A 22,250-nucleotide genomic window follows, 5' to 3' on the forward strand; every position below is an offset into this window, starting at 1 on the left:
TTAAATTAAATTAGATACCCCAGTAATAATATGAAGAATTTAAAGGAGGCAATAAAACAATGAAAAGAGCTTTGTTACTAGAAAAAAGATGTGAGCATTTTTTAATAGCTCATAATGCCTGCATTGTTATTTCATGGAAAATTCAATGCACTCAAAAGATTTACTACAAGACAAAATAGGGGCTACTTTGTCTTATGGTAAATCTCAGCCCTGAAAAACACTTGGTCTCCGCAATAGAAACAAGTGTTGTACACGAGAGAACAGCACTGATGTGGGCTCCTGACCGATGAAGCCACAGAAGTTGAAGAAATAAGATGGCAGAACCCAGGTAGAGAGCATCATGTAAAGACCCCAGAAGGTGGCAGAGCCACTTTAAGATATTAGCTAGTTGGGATAATACCAAATGCGTGTAGAAATTTTGTTGCTTTTTCAAAACTTTAAATGTACAGAATATTGGCACCAGTTATCAGAACGGTGACTGATAATCTGCACGGGCTATGAAATATTTTTTGTTAGTCGATCCCTATTAGTGGGTTTTAGTGCTTGTTAAACACCAAGCTGCAGTGACTTGAAAAAGGACATTAGTAATCTGAACCACTACAGCTTAATGTAGTGGTTCTGGCATCTATAGCATATACCTGCAGGCTTAATGTGTACACATTTCTGCCTACTAACACCTCTAGAGGAGTTTCCTATTTCAGTACTGCATTGTGTGCACTCTTTGCTTTCAGTGTCTTCACTCCCCATAGAGATGCTTTGATTCAATGCATCTCTGTGAGAAGATGCTGAATGGTGCAACCTGGTATTATGCTGTGCATGCGGAATAGCCGCCCAATGCTCAGCCATGAAGGCAGGGCAGCGGTGAGACCGGCGCATTGATGGAGTAAAGGCAAGTTGACACACGTTTTAACTACGCTCTAATTGGGGCTGGTCACCTACACATTTACTCCAGCACTATAATGTTCCTTTAAAATCAAATTGCAAAGCTTAGGATAAAAATAGCCAGTGTGTCACTAGCCAAACTGGAAATATTTATCAAACAAACAGATACCCTTTGCCTCAATTTTTTTCACTTTGACTTTCAATTCACTACCACCATTTGGCATAGAATGAATAAATCCCAAATATATAAAAAGGGTCTGTAAATAAAAAGAAAGCCCTTCACTACAGGAAAGTTTCAGTCTCTCAGCTTATAGGAGGGTGCTCGGATTATAGTTCAAGGTGTCAGTCTAAACCATTGATGAAACATTACCAACGTGATTTTACAAAGAAAATTCACTGATATTTCATATTAAAAAATTATGTAGAAAACCATACAATTTTTACCAATACCTTTATGAACACACTGTTAAGACTCAAACACTGTTGTGTTCTGTGTTTTCAAAAACTAAAGTTTACCATGTAACATTTTCTTTTATTCATCATAAGACAAAATATATACACACACTAGAAAAATGGACAACTGAAATAAATTGTACTGGTTTCAATCTACATCTGACCGCAATTAAATAGTTTAATTCAAACACATTACCCCAGGGAAGGAGTCCTTTCTTATTGGATTATGTAAAATGTATTTCTATTAAAAGTGATTCACAAACATCTGGGTGCCGTGGTAACTCTTCACTTACAACACAAGAAGCCCATGAACCATTCCACTGAATGCAATCTAAACGAAGAGTCAGAAAAGGTCTTTGAGTAGAATTAGTGGATCAACTTTCCTGCCAAGTATTAAAAAAATAAATAAAAAAGGAGCAGACTGGAAGACTTGACAGGTTTGGAAAACAGTTGTGCCTTTTAGTCCTTTTTTTTTTTTTTAAATCGCTACAGTACAATGTGTAGAGTGGATATTGAAGCAATCAAGGTATTATACATTAGGCAATGAAGTCCAGTGGTCTGTTGAAACCTCCTTTTCTGTTCATGTACTGCCTATATGGGACAAAAAACAGACATAAAATTGTGGTTAACAGATTTAGAATATTCGATATAGGTCATGTGAGTCACCTTCTATAATCAAATGTATACTTAGAGATGAGGGCATTTAAGACCGCAGCCAAATGTACAAGTTGTAATCAAAACAAAACGTAAACCAAACCTGGCATTTGCGCTATATGTCTGTCCAACCGTAATTCACCTCTTTCATATTAAATGCACACTTCTAGATCATTTTATTCAGGGGAAACGGCTTTCATTTAACATCAAATATTTAGATATGGAACAATTTAATATGAATAAAATATTAAAAAAATGGGAGAAAATAAGATTTCAAAAATTATTTCTTAGTTCTATGTGACATTTTAACTGTGAATGTCAAAATACTGTTTGCTTTTACTGCAATAAAATACACATTTGTATTCAGCGATGTCTCACGTGTAAAACAGAACCCCTTATGTACAGGTAGTATGGTGTTTTGGGAAGTTACAGGGTCAAACATAGCGTATGACATTTCTCAGTTTTTTTTCCACATTGAAATTCAACCAGATTGGTTACATTGCCTTGAAGACCGTATGGTAGCCCAGGAATGAGAATTACCCCCATGATGGCATACCATTTGCAATAGTAGACAACCCAAGGTATTGCAAATGGGGTATGCCCAGTCTTTTTTAGTAGTCACTTGGTCACAAACACTGGCCAAAGTTAGTGTTAATATTTGAAAATGTAAAAAAACGAATTTAAACGCCAATTTTGGCCAGTGTTTGTGACTACGTGGCTACTAAAAAAGACTGGACATACCCCATTTGCAATATCCTGGGTTGTCTACTATTGCAAATGGTATGCTATCATTGGAGTAATTCTCATTCCTGGGCTACCGTACGGTCTCAAAAGCAGCATAACCAACCTAACAAATTTCAATGTGTAAAAACTGAAACGCAAGCCTTATATTTTGAAAACACCATAAAACCTGTACATGAGGGGTACGGTTATACGACCTCGCTGAACACAAATATTAGTGTTTCAAAACAGTTAAACGTATCACAACAATATAGTCAGTGTAATACATTTTACTGTTTTGAAACACTAATATTTGTGTTCAGCGAAGTCTTCCGAGTAAAACAGTACCCCCCATGTACAGGTTTTAGGGTGTCATAGAAAGTTACAGGGTTAAATACAGTGATAGCAAATTAAATTCCCTAGACTTTCAGCCTGGGTTGTCAGGCAGGTCCTGCAAATTGTAGTTAATAAAATGACCTAATTATGTAAAATTATTAATATAAATATATATATATTATTTTTATCAACAAAAGGAAGGGAGTGAGAAAAGCTCCTCGTAAACAACGGGGTTCTTACTCTCACAACCACTACCCCCAATATCAGTATCAAAGCAGTAAAACCAAAAATAACAAAGACTTTAATAGAACAAATTATATCAAAAAATAATATCAAAAAAACACATTTATTATATCACCCCAAACTGTGAGGATAAAAGCAAAATAATGATGATAAGAGGCGACTGTAAATGTAAATTGGCCAGACAGTGCGGCAGAGAACCTTATGGGATACAAGCAGCAACAATAATCACAGAGATGCAACTAGTGTGTGAAGCATCTGAACAAAGTTACAATTGTGAAGAAACATAGTTGCTGATAAGTCCCATGGAACCTTATCTGTCACTGATTTAGGCCAGGAGACAGCAAAAAAGAGGGGGATACACTCAATTTAAACAGTCCTAGGGAGAACCAAGGTCTGGACTCCCTGTAATAACTTCCGAAAGTCCTAAGGTATGCTTATCTATTGCCAATTGTCAAAATACCTGGTATATCTGATGCAACCAAAGGAAAATAAATCGAAAGAATAGCAAGATCAAAAATTAGAGGAAACAAAAGTGGTGAGAACGAGAGACTGAGTCTAGACAGTTCTAAACAGGAGAATCAATTACCATAACTGCTCCTAACTCAGAGTGATAGTAGTCCCTCTAGTTTGTACCTCAGACTGCGAGGTATCCCACGAGCCGTCAGTACAGTCGACAAAAAGAAGTTATCAGATTATCAAGCCATATCAAAATAGCGTGAAACAAGCTGCCCAACGCACGTGTCGGCGGTCTAACCGCCTTTCTCAAGGGCAAGTAGTGCATATTCAGCCTCTCCTTCCTCCCTTTAAATACCCAAAAACCTACCGGTTAAGTAGGAGGTGGGATTCAAAAGTGCCCGCCAGCCGAGTGCACTGATTACAGCGGGCGGTATGCGCATGTCCGTTTAGTCATTGGCGCATGCGCGAGGACTTATACTTTCATGGGTGTTTATCCTCTTGTGCGGGCGCATGCGCCGGGACTTAGTCTCCGAGCAGAGCAATCAGCCCGCTCGAGGAGATGCGCATGTCCATATCTGGATACCGGCGCATGCGCGTGAACTTTATGTTTATAAGTAATTGTTCGATTTTTCGCGCATGCGCCCGGACATAGTCGCCGGACAAGGCGATCAATCCACTAGAGGAAACTGATCTATTTGATGTAGGGAATAGGTTGGCTGCATACAGGAATGTCCCTTTAGCAATTCCAGCAGAGTCTAGGTTTTTAGATACGCCTAAGGGAAGTTACCTTTAGCAGTTTTAGAGAAGCCTGAGTATAGGCATACAATACCCACATCGGGATCTAGTCGGCCATTTCATATCTGCTAATAAGCCTCTATGATCAGTCTCTGTCATAAACATCAAAGGTCAGTCTCTATCATAATACGATAAGGGCTACATGTAACATCCTAACCTCATCCGACATCCCCGAAGTTATTTAGAAGAGGGGAGGGCGGATGTATATAAGGCGGATTGTTAGTCCAAGTATCGTATAATTGTGTATCTAGTGGTGGCATACATTTGGGAAAGGCAAAATAAATAATTGATAATATATATTATTTTTACTTACATTTAGGTGTATATATATATATACGTATACACTTATAGATATATATTATTTCATTCTACATGTATTTTGAGAGATTATATATAATCATATATTAATTGTAAAATACACTTACGAAATTACACGTATATATTTTTAACATAAATATATATATATATATATATATATATATATATATATATACACACACACACACACACACACAATTCTATATATTTAGTCAATATCATTGTACGTGTACTTTAATATGAATATATATATTAATATTAAAATACACTTAGTGTATGTGTATTTAGGTACACAATATATATAGGATCTAAGTATACATTTAATTTTACACTGTTTAACCCCTTAAGGACACATGACATGTGTGACATGTCATGATTCCCTTTTATTCCAGAAGTTTGGTCCTTAAGGGGTTAAACATTTTTTTTTTTTCCCCAGACAGCAGGGGGAGTACCGGTCATTACAGGCACTCCCCCTGCTGGCAATGCCTTGGACGGCTATGCCGTCTATGTGACCTTGCGATCACATGACCCAGAGGGGCCAAAGAGGAAGAAGGGGGACTCTCTGGGCTCCCAGGCGAGTCCCCATACTGCGATTGCCGGCATGGGATCGCCGGGACCCGATAAGTACATAAGATCGCAGAGACGTTCTATGCCGCCCTGCGGCGTTTAGAGCCGCTGACTTAAGGACGGCATAGAACGCCCTGCGGTCTTAAGGGGTTAATACACATTTATGTGATTTTTTATCTTTATTTTTTAGTGCATGGATAGAAATACAAGATGGTTGAGACACATTAGCTTGACCATGGTTAACAATACAGAAAGAGGTAACATGTCAGATGCTGCATGGCGGTCAGGCCCCAGTTTAGGGATTCTGCTTCAAAATGTAACATGACAAATCCATGGAATCTTTCTATACACGTCATTTGTCAACAGCCAATCCATTGCTATTACCCATAGTAAACGGAATGTCTGTGACCTGCACGGATGTACTGTCCAGTCAGTACCATAAAAAGAATAATATTTTCTAACTAGGGATGCTCCGAAATTTCGCTAAAAAACTGGTCAAATTTGTTGAAATTTAAAAAAAAAAAAAAAAAAAAAAAAAAAAAAGGTTTTTATTTTTGTAGTGCATAGTTTAACAGACATGCTTGCATTAACAATTCAGATGATTATATATTACAATGAAAGATAGTAATAATAACATGAAAAGTCAAGAATAATGCACCTGGGACAGGGGAGAAAAGAACACTATGGGGCTGGGGAGGGACACAACGCAAAAAAAGAGGGAGGGGAAAGTAATATTATGGGGGGGAGGCACTAAAAGAGAAGGGAAGTTTTTGAAATTAGATTAATGAAATTCATTAAAAAGTCTAATAGTAACTATGGCGCTCCTGGGAGAGCGGACAACCCTGGCCCTAAGGTCATCTCCACCCGCCAGACCCCCAACATAAGCGACTGCATGCAAGCCATGGCACCACCACAGACCAACACAGGAAGGTCCCTAAACAGAGAGCTTGGATACTAGAGAGAGAAGGCAACTGCCGGGCAGACAGGGTCCTAGAGAGAGAGTAGACATTGGTGGCCAAGCAACAGAGTACAGGGTACTAAGGTGACTAATACAATGTGTTAGCTTGAAATGGACTGGGTGACTATGGTGTACAAGGTGTCTACAAATGGAATGTATACTCGAACAAATGATTGTATGCATAACATTTAATGTGCCTGCTCCCCCCCCCCCCCCCATTATTACATTGAAACATAATAAAATGCAAATTAAAAAAAATCATTTGGGGGGGGGGGGGAAGTGTCTTTTTTTGCTTTTCGGCCAAGGGCATCCTGAATTTTTGGTTCCGGCCCAAAATTTTCGTTTCGGTGCATCCCTATTTCTAACATACATTTGCTAGCTATTGAACAATGCATGGATGAAATTAAAATGACTTTAGTTGTGCATGACATGTCCTTTAGGACTGGATTTAATCATCCTTTATTTTTATTGAAGTAGCAGATTATTGTTTTCCTTCATGTTATGTGCTGACAGTTCAGTCCTGGCACAGCACATAGAAGGAGAGGGCAAGGTTCCATCTATCCTGTTCTCTTCATCCTTATCTATGCTGACTGTCAGGTGCAGGATATGGATTTCTAGATTTCATTTTATGCATGTCACAAAATACTTATTTTGTTAAATATAGGAAATATGTAAACATCCAGGGTCACCAAAGTGTAAATTTGCAAAAATCAACTGTATTTGTCTGTAGATATTCAGATAGCCAAATCCTGACATTGTTCACAACGTCAGATTTTGCAATATCGGATCTGAATGAGCCACAATTTTATCTCATATGAGGGTTTGAAAGGTGAGTATTCCTTAACTTTCAGCCCTTGCTGTGCCAGTCTCGACGATCCAGTGTTAATTTTGGTGGCAAATTTCAATTTAGTTTTAGTCATAGTCTTTTAACTAAAAATGTATTTTACTTTTAGCTGTATTTTAGTCATCTGAATAGTTTTAGTCGACAAATCTCCAGTAGACTTTAGTTGACACGGCTGAAATCTAATGGGTTTAGTTAAAGTCTCTACCTGGCTCTTTTCCCCAGCCCCTTTGTGCAGTGTTCATTTTGGCAACAAATTTCAATTTAGTTTTAGTCTTTTGACTAAAAAGACATTGTAGTTTTATTAATCTGAATTGTTTTAGTCTACTAAATCTCAAATTATAGTCGACAAAATTAAGACCATCTGATTGAATAGCTGAGTTTAGCTCTGTTATTGGAGCTGAAATGCTGCCGGTGGCCGCCAGACAGCCAGTAGATGGATGTTAAAGGGATTCTATAGTGTAAGGAATATAAAGTTGTATTCCTTACATTATAGTTCCCTCTGGCCCCCCACTCCCTTGCATCCTCCTTGCCCAGGCAAGGAATAGGTTAAAAAAAAAAACCCCCAAAAAAACCCAAACACCTTTGTTTACTCCTTCGATTCCAGCGCCGATCTCTCTCAGCTCTGGATCGGCGTTCCGCCTGCCCCTCCATTGGGGGGGGAGAGGGGGGGGGGGGGGGGGTAGCCAACTACGGCAATGTAATTAGTGCAGATCTATAAAACTGCAATGCTTTACATTGCAAAACTAAGTGAGAGTGAGACACTCCAACCAGACCACTTCCATGAGCTGAAGTAGTCTGTGTGACTAAAGTGTCCCTTTAACCCTAAAATGTAAACATTGCCATTCCTACAGAACTGCAATGTTTTCAGTTGCAGCGTTAAACAAAGAGAGACACGGCAACCAAACCACTTCATTTAGATGAAGTGGTTTGGATGACTATAGTGTCCCTTTAAGAATCATCTGCTATTCCATAGCTGTACAGCAGATGAGTTCTTGTGAATGTCTGAAAAGAAACATTCCCCAACTAACCTAGGTGGTTTAACCATTTACAAAAAAAAACTGTTTAACCCCAAAACATGCAAAGATGTGCACTGTCCGGGTCCTAAAGCCAATAGTCCGTGGCTTCAATCTGTAAACCTCATACTGGGTGCTCCTGTAGAGAGCATCAGGGGATGCTTTCAGCCCATTTATAAATTAAAGTTAAAAAAAAAAAAAAAATGATATTTGTAAAGTGTACAATCTCTTTAAGACAGCACCTGGGACCTCGTGGCACCATAATGACTTCACTGGGAGAGAGAAAAAAACCAAAAAAAAACAACACAACAACAAAAATAACACTTAGAACTTGTTTTAACCATTTTTTTCATGTGACGCTTTATCTGGTTTCTTAAAATTTGGATTATAGCTAGGTTTTCAACGATGTCTTGATTTTTTTTTATGTACCCCTTAATATACTCCTTTTTCACCCTTTGTTTAAACATTTATTGTAGAGAATCACATTTCCTAAGATATATGCTATGTGAAATAGTTTCCAGTCATACCTGTATTTTCGCTTTTGAGATACGTTTATTGCATATGCGTTAACAGATCCATCAACTTTCTTCCCCTGGAAAAAAAAACAAAACCCAAAGGGCAGAAAGCATTTTGAAATACATATAACAATCAGAAAAAAAACAAAAGTGTATATTCAGCAAATATTTATACTGAATTTCAAATGAGTCGGTCTAAGACAGACTGATCCCACAAAACAGACAAATGTGTCGAGAAAGAATTTTTAAAATATGGCAAAACAAAATAAGCCATTTTTCAATGTGCCATTTTAGTTACTAAATGGGATACATTTAAAACAAAATAGATATACCGTATATACTCGAGTATAAGCCGACCCGAATATAAGCCGAGGCCCCTAATTTTTCCCCAAAAAAACTGGGAAAACTTATTGACTCGAGTATAAGACTAGGGTGGGAAATGCAGCAGCTACTGGTAAATTTCTAAATAAAATTAGATCCTAAAAAAAATATATTAATTGAATATTTATTTACAGTGTGTGTATAATGAATGCAGTGTGTGCGTATGAGTGCAGCGTGTGTGCGTATGAGTGCAGCGTGTGTGCGTATGAGTGCAGCGTGTGTGTGTATGAGTGCAGTGTCTGTATGAGTGCAGCGTGTGTGTGTATGAGTGCAGCGTGTGTGTGTATGAGTGCAGCGTGTGTGTGTATGAGTGCAGCGTGTGTGTGTATGAGTGCAGCGTGTGTGTGTATGAGTGCAGCGTGTGTGTGTGTGAGTGCAGTGTGTGTGTGTATGAGTGCAGTGTGTGTGTATGAGTGCAGTGTGTGTGTATGAGTGCAGTGTGTGTGTATGAGTGCAGTGTGTGTATGAATGCAGTGTGTGTATGAATGCAGTGTATGAATGCAGTGTGTGCAGGGCCGGTGCAAGGATATTTGGCCCCCCATATGTCCTGACCTCCCCTCCTCCTCCCTCAGTGGTCCTTACCTCCCCACCCCCGTGTTCCTTCACCCCCCTCCCCCAGTGGTCCTGACTCACCCCTCCCCTAGTGGTCCTTACTTCCCCCTCCCCTCCCCTAGTGGTCCTTATCCCCCCCTCCCCTCCCCTAGTGGTCCTTATCCCCCCCTCCCTCCCCTAGTGGTCCTTATCCCCCCCTCCCTCCCCTAGTGGTCCTTATCCCCCCCTCCCTCCCCTAGTGGTCCTTATCCCCCCCCTCCCTCCCCTAGTGGTCCTTATCCCCCCCCTCCCTCTCCTAGTGGTCCTTATCCCCCCCCTCCCTCCCCTAGTGGTCCTTATCCCCCCCTCCCTTCCTCCCATAGTGGTCCATATCCCCCCTCCCTCCCATAGTGTTCCTTTTCTCCCCCCCTCCCTCCCATAGTGGTCCTTATCCCACCCCCCTGCCTCCGATAGTGGTCCTTATCCCCCCTCCCTTCCATAGTGGTATAGTGGTCCTTATCCCCCCCTCCCTCCCATAGTGGTCCTTATCCCCCCCCTCCCTCCCATAGTGGTCCTTATCCCCCCCTTCCCTCCCATAGTGGTCCTTATCCCCCCCCTCCCTCCCATAGTGGTCCTTATCCCCCCCCTCCCTCCCATAGTGGTCCTTATCCCCCCCCTCCCTCCCATAGTGGTCCTTATCCCCCCCCTCCCTCCCATAGCGGTCCTTATCCCCCCCCTCCCTCCCATAGCGGTCCTTATCCCCCCCTTCCCTCCCATAGTGGTCCTTATCCCCCCCCTCCCTCCCATAGTGGTCCTTATCCCCCCCCTCCCTCCCATAGCGGTCCTTATACCCCCCTCCCTCCCATAGTGGTCCTTATCCCACCCCCTCCCTCCCATAGTGGTCCTTATACCCCCCCCTCCCCCTCCCACAGTGGTCCTTATACCCCCTTTTTTTTAATTTTTTTTTTTATTATTATTATTTTTTTTTTTTTATTATTATTTCTTATTTTATTTTTTTTTCGTCCCCCCTCCCTGCTTGATACATGGCAGGGAGGGGGGCTCTCCTTCCCTGGTGGTCCAGTGGCAGTTCAGTGGGGGGGAGAGGGGGGCTGGCAGAGCTGTACTTACCTGTTCTGCAGCTCCTGTCAGCTCTCTCCTCCTCTGCGCCGTCCGTGCAGCTCCTTCTATCAGCTCACACTGTAAGTCTCGCGAGAGCCGCGGCTCTCGCGAGACTTACACTGGGAGCTGACCGAGGTGCTGAACGGACGGCGCGGAGGAGGAGAGAGCTGACAGGAGCTGCAGAACAGGTAAGTACAGCTCTGCCAGACCCCCTCTCCCCCCAGTCTGTATTATGGCAATGCAAATTGCCATAATACAGACTCTGACTCGAGTATAAGCCGAGTTGGGGTTTTTCAGCCCAAAAAATGGGCTGAAAAACTCGGCTTATACTCGAGTATATACGGTATGCTACTAGACGACTCAAATAATCCTGGTGCCCTATAACTTTGTAAGGAAAACAAAAGTATATGCCATAAGCTTAGTAGAGTGTGTGTTTATAGGATTTGTAGTTTATCCATCTTTTCCACTGAGAGTTGTACCGTTTGTGCCAGACTGCACTAAATCAGCTTAATTAATCCCTTCAACAACCAAATCGAGCATAAACAAACATTTTCATGTATTTGCAATATGAAATTTAGTCCTTTAAGCCTCTCTCACCCACATTTATGCTCTAGTTAACTAGATTGTAGAGAAAAACAAGTTATCTGCCAGAAGCACCTAATTATTGGTAAATGCCTGTAAATTTGATGAAAAGGGTCATCTCACTCCCTGCTTTTAAAAAGGTACAAGAAGTTTAAATTGTTTTGGGGTGGATGCGATTTTGATCCCCTTAACCCTGCAATTGTAATTATTGTGGTTATTGAGAAACTGCAATAATTACCTAGCAGGGTTACAGCTTTTGGTCGCATCAATGACACTGAATGCAATGCTTTCCTATGAGGTTGTCCTAATGTAATTGCGATACTTGCTGCATTAGGTCACCGATGGCAGGGTAAGAAGAGCGAAGGCAGAGCCTGATTTTTCGCTGAGGGGAGAGTAGGGCGCGAGTGATGGGGGCATTATAGGCAAGGAATACAATTTTGTATTCCTAGCCTATAGTTTCCCTTTAATGAAAGCCATAGCCAAGTAAAGTAAGAATTGTTTGCAACACTCAGGTGTTAATGAAGAAGAAATAGTAAATACATGCTATAAGAGGCATAACATTGGCTTTACACCTTTATGGACATTGTATGAGTTACCTTGGTGGTGTCAAATGAATCAAACCCCATTAGTTTCATCATTTCAATCTCCTCTTCTGTTTTCCCCTCAAGATCTTCCTCTGCAAAAAGTAATAAAAAAAAAAAAAAATTAAGTAAATCATTTATTCACTTGCACCAGGCCATAACATTAAATGACTACAAATGTTTCTCAAAAACAGAATGCAAAAATAATCTTTAAGTGGCACTGTTACCATCTGGGGACTTTGACAAATTTGCAAAGACCCCCGACAATGACATTGCTGGTGGGGGGCAGATAAAGGTGAGATTTACTTACCTGTTCTTGTCCTTTGTGGAATTGACTCTCTGGCCCAGGGTCAAAGATAGCCAGGGGGACGAGATACAAAATAAAGTATTTAACCAGGAAAGGTACATTCAGATTACCGTATATACTCGAGTATAAGCCGACCCGAATATAAGCCGAGGCCCCTAATTTTACCCCAAAAAACTGGGAAAACTTATTGACTCGAGTATAAGACTAGGGTGGGAAATGCAGCAGCTACTGGTAAATTTCGAAATAAAATTAGATCCTAAAAAAAATATATTAATTGAATATTTATTTACAGTGTGTGTATAAAGAATGCAGTGTGTGCGTATGAGTGCAGCGTGTGTATGAGTGCAGTGTGTGTGTGTATGAATGCAGTGTGTGTGTGTGAGTGCAGTGTGTGTGTGTGAGTGCAGTGTGTGTGTATGAGTGCAGTGTGTGTGTATGAGTGCAGTGTGTGTGTATGAGTGCAGTGTGTGTGTATGAGTGCAGTGTGTGCAGGGCCGGTGCAAGGATATTTGCCCCCCCCCCCCCCCCCCCCATATGTCCTGACCTCCCCTCCTCCTCCCCTAGTGGTCCTTATCCCCCCCTCCCTCCCCTAGTGGTCCTTATCCCCCCCCTCCCTCCCATAGTGGTCCTTATCCCCCCCCTCCCTCCCATAGTGGTCCTTATCCCCCTCCCTCCCTCCCATAGTGGTCCTTATCCCCCTCCCTCCCATAGTGGTCCTTATCCCCCTCCCTCCCATAGTGGTCCTTATCCCCCCCCTCCCTCCCTCCCATAGTGGTCCTTATCCCCCCCTCCCTCCCATAGTGTTCCTTTTCTCCCCCCCTCCCTCCCATAGTGGTCCTTATCCCCCCTCGCGAGATTTACACTGGGAGCTGACCGAGGTGCTGAACGGACGGCGCGGAAGAGGAGAGAGCTGACAGGAGCTGCAGAACAGGTAAGTAACGCTCTCTGCCAGCCCCCCTCTCCCCCAGTCTGTATTATGGCAATGCAAATTGCCATAATACAGACCTTGACTCGAGTATAAGCCGAGTTGGGGTTTTTCAGCCCAAAAAATGGGCTGAAAATAGAGAAAATTTATGCCAAACTTACCGTAATTTTCTTTTCCTGGCTATTTCTCATGGCAGCATCACTTATGGGTAGCTCCTCCCTTAGCAGTCACAGGACAGGAATTAATTAGATTAATTAATTAGACTGATAGGTATAAAGAGTCCCTCCTCCCCTTACACCACAGTCCAATTATAAAGCTGAAAATAAAAATGGGCGGGAACCCTGATGCTGCCATGAGAAATAGCCAGGAAAAGAAAATTACGGTAAGTTTGGCATAAATTTTCTCTATTCCTGGCTAATCATGGCAGCATCACTTATGGGTAATACCCAAGCTCACAAAATTAGGGTGGGAATAAAATTATGATAAAACACACAGAACAAATCAATATGCTATGACTGAATTTAATATCAACGGGACAAAGAAACCGTAGACAAGACACTCTTCCCAAATGAGGTGGAAGGAGCATCCACATCAAGTTTGTAGTGTTTCATGAACGTCATCGGGGAAGACCAGGTGGCTGCCTTGCAAATGTCATCGTATGGAACCTCTGCCCAATTAGCCCAGGAAGTTGACAATGCTCTGGTTGAATGAGCCTTGATCTTCAGCGGAGGAGAGCGATCTTTATTGAGATAAGCCTTTCTGATTACAAGAGCAATCCAACGCTTTAATGTAGATAGAGAGGCTGCCTCACCTCTCCTGGCTCCTGAAGGCAAAACGAAAAGCTGGTGAGTTTTTCTGTAAGGAGCAGAACTTTCAAGGTACACAGACAGGCAGTCCATAACATCCAAACGATGCCACTTGATCTCCTCTGGTGAAGAAGGATTGGGATAGAAGGATGGCAGGACCACTTCTTGAGATAGATGGAAACGAGAGACCACTTTAGGCAGAAATGCTGGATTAGGTTTCAGGCACACCCTATTGTGGTAGAATTGGAGACAAGAAGGCAAGGTGGAGAAGGCCTTGATCTCTGAAATTCTCCTAGCGGAAGTAATTGCTACTAAGAACAATGTTTTGTAAGTTAGGAGGACAGCATCCAAATTCTCAAGAGGAACGAATAGATCCTCAGACAGGTAGTCAAGAACAAGCGGAAGGTCCCAAGGAGGGGTAGTGGATCTCGAGGGCGGTCTCAACTTGAAAGCTGCCTTGAGGAATCTGGAGATCAATGGGTCTGATGACCAAGAGGTGTTGCACAAAGCTGACAGGGCCGAAGACTGAACTTTAAGAGTGCTGATGCTAAGACCCTTATCCAGACCTTCCTGCAGGAACTCCAAGATGTCAGTGTTGCGAGGGCGTATGAAGTCAACTTGCTTGGCCGAAGCCCATTCCTGAAACACATCCCAGATTCTATGGTAGCATGAAGACGTAGAAGCCTTCCTTGAGTGTAAGAGAGTATTGACCACTGCTTCTGAAAGGCCTAATTGTTGAAGTCTTTCTTTTTCAAGACCCACACCCCCAATTTGAGGCGTTCCGGATGAGGATGGGATATTGGACCCTGTGTTAGCAGATCCTTCAATATAGGCAGGGGCCGAGGCTGTTCCTGGCTCAGCGTTGACAGTAGGGGAAACCACGGCCTTCGAGGCCAAATCGGGATTACGGCAATAACGGTTTTTCCTTCTGCCCAAACTTTTCTCAGGAATCTGGGTATCATGGGTAGGGGAGGGAACGCATACCCCAGATCGAACGACCAAGGAAGAGATAGAGCATCCTGGCCCAGTGCCTGACTCTCTGGGTGGAGGGAGTAGTAATTCTCCACCTGGCGATTCCTGAACGAGGCCATCAGGTCGATCTGGGGCATGCCCCACCGACGGGTGATCCAAGCGAAAACTGACTGGTGAAGTTTCCATTCTCCCGGGAGAATTTCCGACCTGCTGAGAAAATCCGCCGCTACGTTCTCCGAGCCTGGAAGATAGATAGCCTTCAGTCCCTGGAGATAGGTCATGGCCATCACCATTAGAGGAGCCAGCTCTTTTAAGAGCTGCTTGCTCCTTGTGCCTCCCTGGTTGTTTATATAAGAGGCTCGGTTGTCCGTCTTGATCAACACCCATGAACTCCTGATCTCTGGAAGGAACACTTGAATGGCCTTGGAAACAGCTCGCAGTTCTCTTAGGTTCGAGTGGAGCCGACATTCTTCTCGAGTCCACCACCCCTGAGTCCATGAGGAATCGAGGTGGGCACCCCAACCAGAAGAACTGGCATCCGTCGTAATGACGGTCCACGGAGGTTCTTCTAAAGGAAAACCCTTTGCTAGGTTCTTCCCGTTCCTCCACCAGTCCAACTCTCTTCTTATTGGCAGGGGCAGAGAAATTTCCTGATCCCAATCCGTTTTTTCTCTGTCGAACTGGAGAAGAAAACAACTCTGTACCGGTCGAAACTTCCATTGGGCCCACTTCACCAAACCTATCGTAGATGTCAAAGAACCCAGGAGACTCATGACTTCCCTTGCCGAGGCCTTCTCGAGAACCTGGAGCTTCTTGACCTTGTCTTGTAGCTTCAGGACCCTCTCCGGAGACAAAAACACATGAGCAGAAATGGTATTTATCACTGCTCCGAGGAACACGATGGTCTGAGACGGAATCAGGGAGCTTTTTTCTATGTTGAGAAGCCACCCGTGATCTTGCAGGATGTTCATTGCCATTAATGTATGATGCTCCACTATTCCCTGCGAAGGCCCTACGATGAGTATGTCGTCCAGGTAATGGAATATCTCGATACCTCTCATCCTTATGACGGCAATCAGAGAGACAAGGACCTTCGAGAAAGTCCTTGGCGCTAAGCTGAGACCAAACGGAAGTCCTCGGAATTGGAAATGTCTTCCTAAGGCCCAGAATCGAAGGAACTGCATGTGGTTGCTGTTTACAGGGATTTGGTAGTAGGCGTCTTTTAAGTCTATGGAGGTCATCCAATCTCCTGGTTTTACGCACTTTAGGATAGTCTGTAAGGATTCCATTTTGAAAGTCCTTACGTCTAGAAAGGCGTTCACTCCTTTTAGGTTCAGGATGAGACGCCACTTTCCCTGGGGCTTTGGGGCCAAAAACACAGTGGAATACATCCCCTGGAATCTTTCGTGAGAAGGGACTTCCTCCAACACCTTCTGTCCCAACAGAGTGGAAATGCAAGTCCTCATGGCCCTTCGTTTGACACCTTCTGACACTTCTGATTTTCTGAAATGGGCAGCACGTGGACGAGAGGAAAATTCTATCCTGTAGCCTTCTTTTATGATTGAGGTGACCCACTCGTCTGTGACATTTGCGGCCCACACCGGGTAAAAGAACTGCAGTCTTCCACCCACCGTACCCGGATGGGCCCGAGGACCTTCAGAAGGTCTTCCCGGAGGTCCTGGCACCTCTACCTCTGGAAGCCTTATTGGAAGAGGAGTGAGAGAAGGACTTCCACGAAGAGTTCCTGGAATACTCCCTTCCGGGCTTGTAGCTTCTACTGTCCCGAAAGGACCGATCCTTAAATCGCCTGGTTTTCCAGGAGGAGGAAAAACCCTTTCTGCTGACTTGTGGAAGAAACGCTTTTTTCCCATCAGCCGCTTTCTGAATGGCATCCTCCAGGATCTTACCAAACAGGAGGTCCCCTTGGAACGGTAGACCACACAAGGACGCCTTGGAGGCATAGTCCGCCCCCCAGGAATGAAGCCACAAAGCCCTTCTGGAGGCCACCGATAGGGCCATACCTTTGGCAATCATGCGAGTGATGTCCAGGGAGGCTTCAGAGCAAAATTCAGTGGCAAGGCTCAAATCCTTGAGACTTCCCAGGAGATGTTCTCTACGGACACCTTGGTCAATATCTTCCTCCAAATTAGCGAGCCAAACTCGCAAGGCCCTGGAGAGAGTGGTCAGCGCCACTGCCGGATGAAGGGCGGAGCCTAGCGCCAGATAGGCTTTAATCAGGTCACCATCCATACGCTTTTCCATAGGTTCTCTTAAGTATGCCATGGAGTCTATAGGAAGCGTGGTCTTTTTAGCCATATGGATCACTGCGGCATCAATCTTGGGAACCGAATTCCAAAGGCAGCAGTCCACGGCAGAATAAGGATAAGTCCTAGTGAATTTGTTTTTCAAGGTGGACTTCCTCTCCGGCTTATTCCACTCCTGAAGGATCATGTCCTTTATAGAGGAATGCACAGGGAACGTCGGTCTATTAGGTTTCAGATCCTCAAAAAACCTGTCAGCCTCTTTCAATTCAGACTTTTCTTCCGTGAGGCTAAGAGTGTCTCTGAGGAGGTTAATAAGCCGATCCACAGATTTAGAGTCCAGAGACCTGGAGACATAGTCCGCCTCCTCCTCCCCCTCATCAGAGACCTCCCACAGGTCCGGATCCTCCTCAGAGCTGGAAGACTGAGGTTCCGCTCTGCGTCTCTTAGGAGGGCCACCACATCCCGTGGTAGACTTAAAACCCTCAGCAATTGCACGGGAAATCCAGAGCTTAAGATCATCCTGCGGTGAAGTCTTACTGGGGACATTAGCCGCTTCCGACAAGCATTCCCTGCAGAGGTTCCTTCCAGGCGGAGCAGGTGATGAGCAATTAATGCATTTATTGGACTTTTCCCTTGATTTCCTCGCTGGGGAATCCAGATGCTTGCTGGGGCTGAAATAAAGCCATATATGACATATATTACAGGCTTAGTTAGGCACTCTTTTTAACAACAACCCCCCAATAGAAAAAATTGAATGGCTCACCTATGTTTTCTAGAGAGGGATCTTGCAGAGGCAGAGGGGGAATCCATACTACAAGGAAGAACCAAAGGGAAATTCAACACACAATCCTAATCAAAAGGTCAGAGCAGACTTACCAGCAAGAGAAATTAAAACAACCTCCAACAAGAATAATCAGGAATCCTACCTTATAATGACACAAAGACCTCCAGGCAGCCAAGAAACAGCAAAGGGTGAACTGCAGGGGAGTCAGGAACGAGATCTCCGAACAGCTGATGCAGCGCACGATCAGACAGGCAGAATCTGCCTGTTTAAATAGAGCCGGGAAAAACCATCCGGTCCGCGCATGCGCAGACCGCTGGAACGCACGCTGTGCGTTCCAAACGCTCGCGGCCAATGAAAATCACTTCCGGGTTCGCCGGATCCGGCCGCGAGCACCAGCCTGATGCTGGAAAGCAAACCGAGTCCCAGCCTGCGATGCCCGAACCCCCAGGAAGCCACAGGCAGTCGGGGAATAGCCCCATTGGCCAGAAGGCATAGCCAACAATCCAAGAGACCCCACATGAAACCGGACAAGCAACAGGTAGGAGCACTCCAGGGCCCCATAGTATGGATCCCAAGAACTGCCAGAAATAGGTGCAGGGGGGGGATATTTTGGACCCCAATTAAGAGGGGCAAGCTGATAACAAGGGGAATTTTTAAGGAAGACCAACCCCATCAGGCAAATAGAAATCCAGTGTCTCCCTCAGAACACCTAAATCCCACGCAGCGGTTCAGTACTTACACAGAACCTGACCCAGTTAGTCCTGCCCATGCAGGCTGTTTACTGGGGCCTTCAAATGAAGAGAGGCTGAACTTCATTTGGAACGAACCCACAACAAACGCAGGAAGGTGGCCATAAAAGAAAAGGTTAAAAGTCCTGTAGAACTTGCTAAGGACAGGAAAAAATACTGTGGTGTAAGGGGAGGAGGGACTCTTTATACCTATCAGTCTAATTAATTAATCTAATTAATTCCTGTCCTGTGACTGCTAAGGGAGGAGCTACCCATAAGTGATGCTGCCATGATTAGCCAGGAAACTCGGCTTATACTCGAGTATATACGGTACTCTGGTTTTCAAGTACATCCTGGGGATGTAGCCATAGCCCAACATCCAGGTTTTTTTACGATTACCCAATTTAATGGTACTCATTTTATCTACCTCAGAAGGATGAAGGGCTGAGTCAACCCTGTCGGGATTTGAACCTGCGACCCAAGGGTTAAACATAGACAAAGTAGTCCCAACTTTGTCTCAGTAAATCTTTGTATTTCAGTAAAATGCCAACACAGTCAAAATGAGTAATTCATAATGATTCTATCTTTATGAAATACTATTTTTTCAGGGAGGACACATGCTGTATGCATATATAAAGTAAGAGTAGCCTACCAGTCATTTCCCGTTCCTTGGTTGCCCCTTTGCCTTCTTTAAGTTCCTTCTTTTCTTCATCACGCCTATCCTTAAGTCTTAAAGGGGATAGTGAGGAAGACCTGGGCCTGCGGGGAGACCTGAAATCCACATATTACAAGCATTATAGATGTTCGGGGGAGAGGAACATAAAAATCTAGATTTTTGTAGTGGCTTCAGTCAGCGTAAGAAAATGGCATTAACAATTCGTAATCATATACTGTTACAGGATTTTGATGTGCTCTCACTACTGATATCACATAAGCAAACTTTTATGGGCACAGAAAGGGTTACATTTTCGGTTGTATGTTTTCTTTTGTAGAATTAAAAAAAGCTGAACTTGAACTCCCAAAAAGCCATGGCATCACATGTAACCAAAATTTGAACACAAATATAGAGCAGTTTTGATGTAAAGATCATGCCCCTGCAGTCTTAATAGTCAGTTCCCTGCCACTTAAGGGTTAAATCACTTTGTTTATGCAACGTAAGGCACAGCCTTCCTGTAAAGAGTCATCTAATCTTTACACTATTACAAAATCTGTTTAATTTATCATTTATCTCCTTCACGGTTAATACCTGGCTAGAACCTGCAGGAAATTCCTGTATGTAATTCAAGTTCAATTTACAGAGCAGAATATAAAAACTTTAAGTTACACCTGATTGAAAATGAAACCATTTTATTTTCAGGCAGGCTGTGTCAGTTATAACCAAAGGAGATGTGGTTAGGGCTGCATAAACAGAAAACAAAAGTGAGTTCATTCCTAAATAGAAGTGAACTGAGCAGTGAAACTTCAGAGGCACGATCTAAAACACAAAAACTGCTTTATTAAGCTACAGTTGTTTTGGTGGCTATAGTGTTCCTATAAGCATTACAACACTTCTAACTTGTAAAAGAATTGTGGGGTAGTTTTTATATCACTCAGTATTATTATTATTTTTTTGCACAACTTGTAAGAGTCTGGAGTGTTCCTTTACTGCATAATGTAAATAACTTGTTTACCTTGAACGACGTCTGTGTGGGGAACGTGAGCGACTTCTACGCCTCTCCCGGGACCTGGAGCGCTCTCGCCGCGCCCTCCTCTCACGTTCCCTGGAAGTAGATCGCGAACGCCTACGCTCTTAACAGAGGAAAAAAATAAATAAAAAAATCTTATAGAAGTTGTCTTGGTGCTGTGTCCCTGTCCCCTTAATCCTGTAATCTAAAACATTACAGTTTTAGCAAGACTACAATGTTTTCATTGCAGGGTTAACACAGTTTCTTGTGGCTTCCTGGAGTTAAACTTTGTGAAATGAAACGGGACGTCCTTATGCTTTACATGAAGATGTCCACCGTCTTCTAAACCCCCCATAGAAAAGCACTGAATCAATGCAAAGTTAAATGATTTGAAATGGAGTCTGTATGTGCATTTTGCTTTGAAGCGCAGCACATTGCGGTGTTATAGGCCATTGAACTAGACAGTCATCTGACACCCTCAGCCAACGGATGGCAACAGTGGCGACTTATGCAGAAGCATGTCACCGGACCATTAAAACCCATAGAGATGCAGGTAAGGGGACAAGCCATTGTTAATCATAAACACTAGTAATTCTTTACCTTACCAAGCTGCTTTACATAGGTAGTTAAAAACCTGTCACTTGTCATGCGCCTAATAAAATAGCCTAAATAATTTAAATCCATTATAGAATTTATACTATCAGATCCCAGCTCAATCACTATTTAGATTGGTTCCTCGTTATTTATTTTTATCAATGCTTGTACCATAAACCGCAGTTATTTTTTATCTAAACCATCCTGATAACATGTTACTTTGTCATTTTAATTGGAAAAATTACGAAAATGAGAACGATCCATTAATCCTTAGAGTTGCTATGGCTGGTGATGTCCATGAAACTCCATCACATGCAGTGTCCAGCCATGGGTCAGCTATGGCGGCCGCGATTCCATCTGCACTCACTCACTCACTCTCCCTCCCTCCCTCCCTCCATAATCACAATCTCCCTCTGCATGAGAGGTCGCTATCACACTCACCTCTCCGTCTCTCCGGCGACCGGCTGCGACTCCGAACCATTGTTTCTGCTCACAAACAGGAAATGCGAGAAAGTGCCACGCACAGTGCATCACTAATACGGCCCCGGTCGCGAACCACTTCCGGTAAACAAGGTTCCGCCTGTGTATGTAGCTGCATATAGGGTGTGCTGATTGTGTTGGCTTACGGCATGGTCTCCTTATAAATAGGTTATATAGGCGTGTGATTTAACGTCATTAACCATCATGGTAAAGCACCCATCGAGAATGGCTGGTATAGTGGCACTGTGTAAATACATGTGTCATTTTGCATAAAAGGGACATTATAGGCACCCAGACCTCTTCATCTCATTGAAGTGGTCTGGGTGCATTCCTGCAATGTAAAACTTGCAGTTACCAGACAGACCATTAGAGGCGCTTCCTGGATTCTAGTTTGACTCCATGAAACAAAACCTAAGTCCTCACGTTCTGCGTTAGGACATCCAGCTCCACAGCAAACCCCATGGGAAAGCATTTATTCAATGCTTTCCTATGGGGAAGGTCTTATGCACTCATAATGCTTGCCGCGCATTAGACCCCCATGTCGGAGAAGGCGGACTGCGACCCAGAGGGCACTATAGTGTTAGGAATGCACTATATATTCCCTTTAACCTGTTATTTTCTTTCATTGTGAATGATCTATTTCCAATACACATAAAGTACCCAGGGAGGGCTGAAAGTTATGGCCTGGGGAATCATGTACAAACAAACAGCCTTTTTTATGTACACACAGATCACAGTGTGGACTGTGCTACTATAGTACAGCATAGAGTAAATGGGT

At 43.3% G+C, this 22,250-nt stretch overlaps 1 protein-coding gene across 1 annotated transcript; it reads right to left on the minus strand.

Annotated features, from left to right (window-relative positions):
* Positions 1-1,393: 1,393 nt before the first annotated feature.
* Positions 1,394-21,538, minus strand: SNRNP27 (small nuclear ribonucleoprotein U4/U6.U5 subunit 27). The gene is made up of 6 exons (XM_063445591.1): positions 21,434-21,538; positions 20,405-20,522; positions 19,387-19,505; positions 11,964-12,043; positions 8,767-8,831; positions 1,394-1,926 (listed from the first exon to the last, which is right to left on the minus strand). Exons 1-6 carry the CDS (start codon positions 21,471-21,473, stop codon positions 1,872-1,874), a joined length of 477 nt encoding a protein of 158 aa, XP_063301661.1. The 5' UTR covers positions 21,474-21,538; the 3' UTR covers positions 1,394-1,871.
* Between the last annotated feature and the right edge of the window lie 712 nt (positions 21,539-22,250).

The sequence above is a fragment of the Pelobates fuscus genome, chromosome 3 (genome assembly GCF_036172605.1).
Source record: "Pelobates fuscus isolate aPelFus1 chromosome 3, aPelFus1.pri, whole genome shotgun sequence".
NCBI classification, from domain to species: Eukaryota; Metazoa; Chordata; class Amphibia; order Anura; family Pelobatidae; genus Pelobates; species Pelobates fuscus.

Excerpts from the sequence above, each read along its gene's own strand:
- SNRNP27 (XM_063445591.1), bottom strand. The coding sequence starts at position 21,473 with ATGGTTCGGAGTCGCAGCCGGTCGCCGGAGAGACGGAGAG. Across the intron at positions 8,832-11,963 it reads ATTCATTTGACACCACCAAG|GGGAAGAAAGTTGATGGATC; the intron begins GTAACTCATACA and ends TTTTTTTTCCAG. Across the intron at positions 1,927-8,766 it reads TCTCAAAAGCGAAAATACAG|GCAGTACATGAACAGAAAAG; the intron begins GTATGACTGGAA and ends TGTCCCATATAG.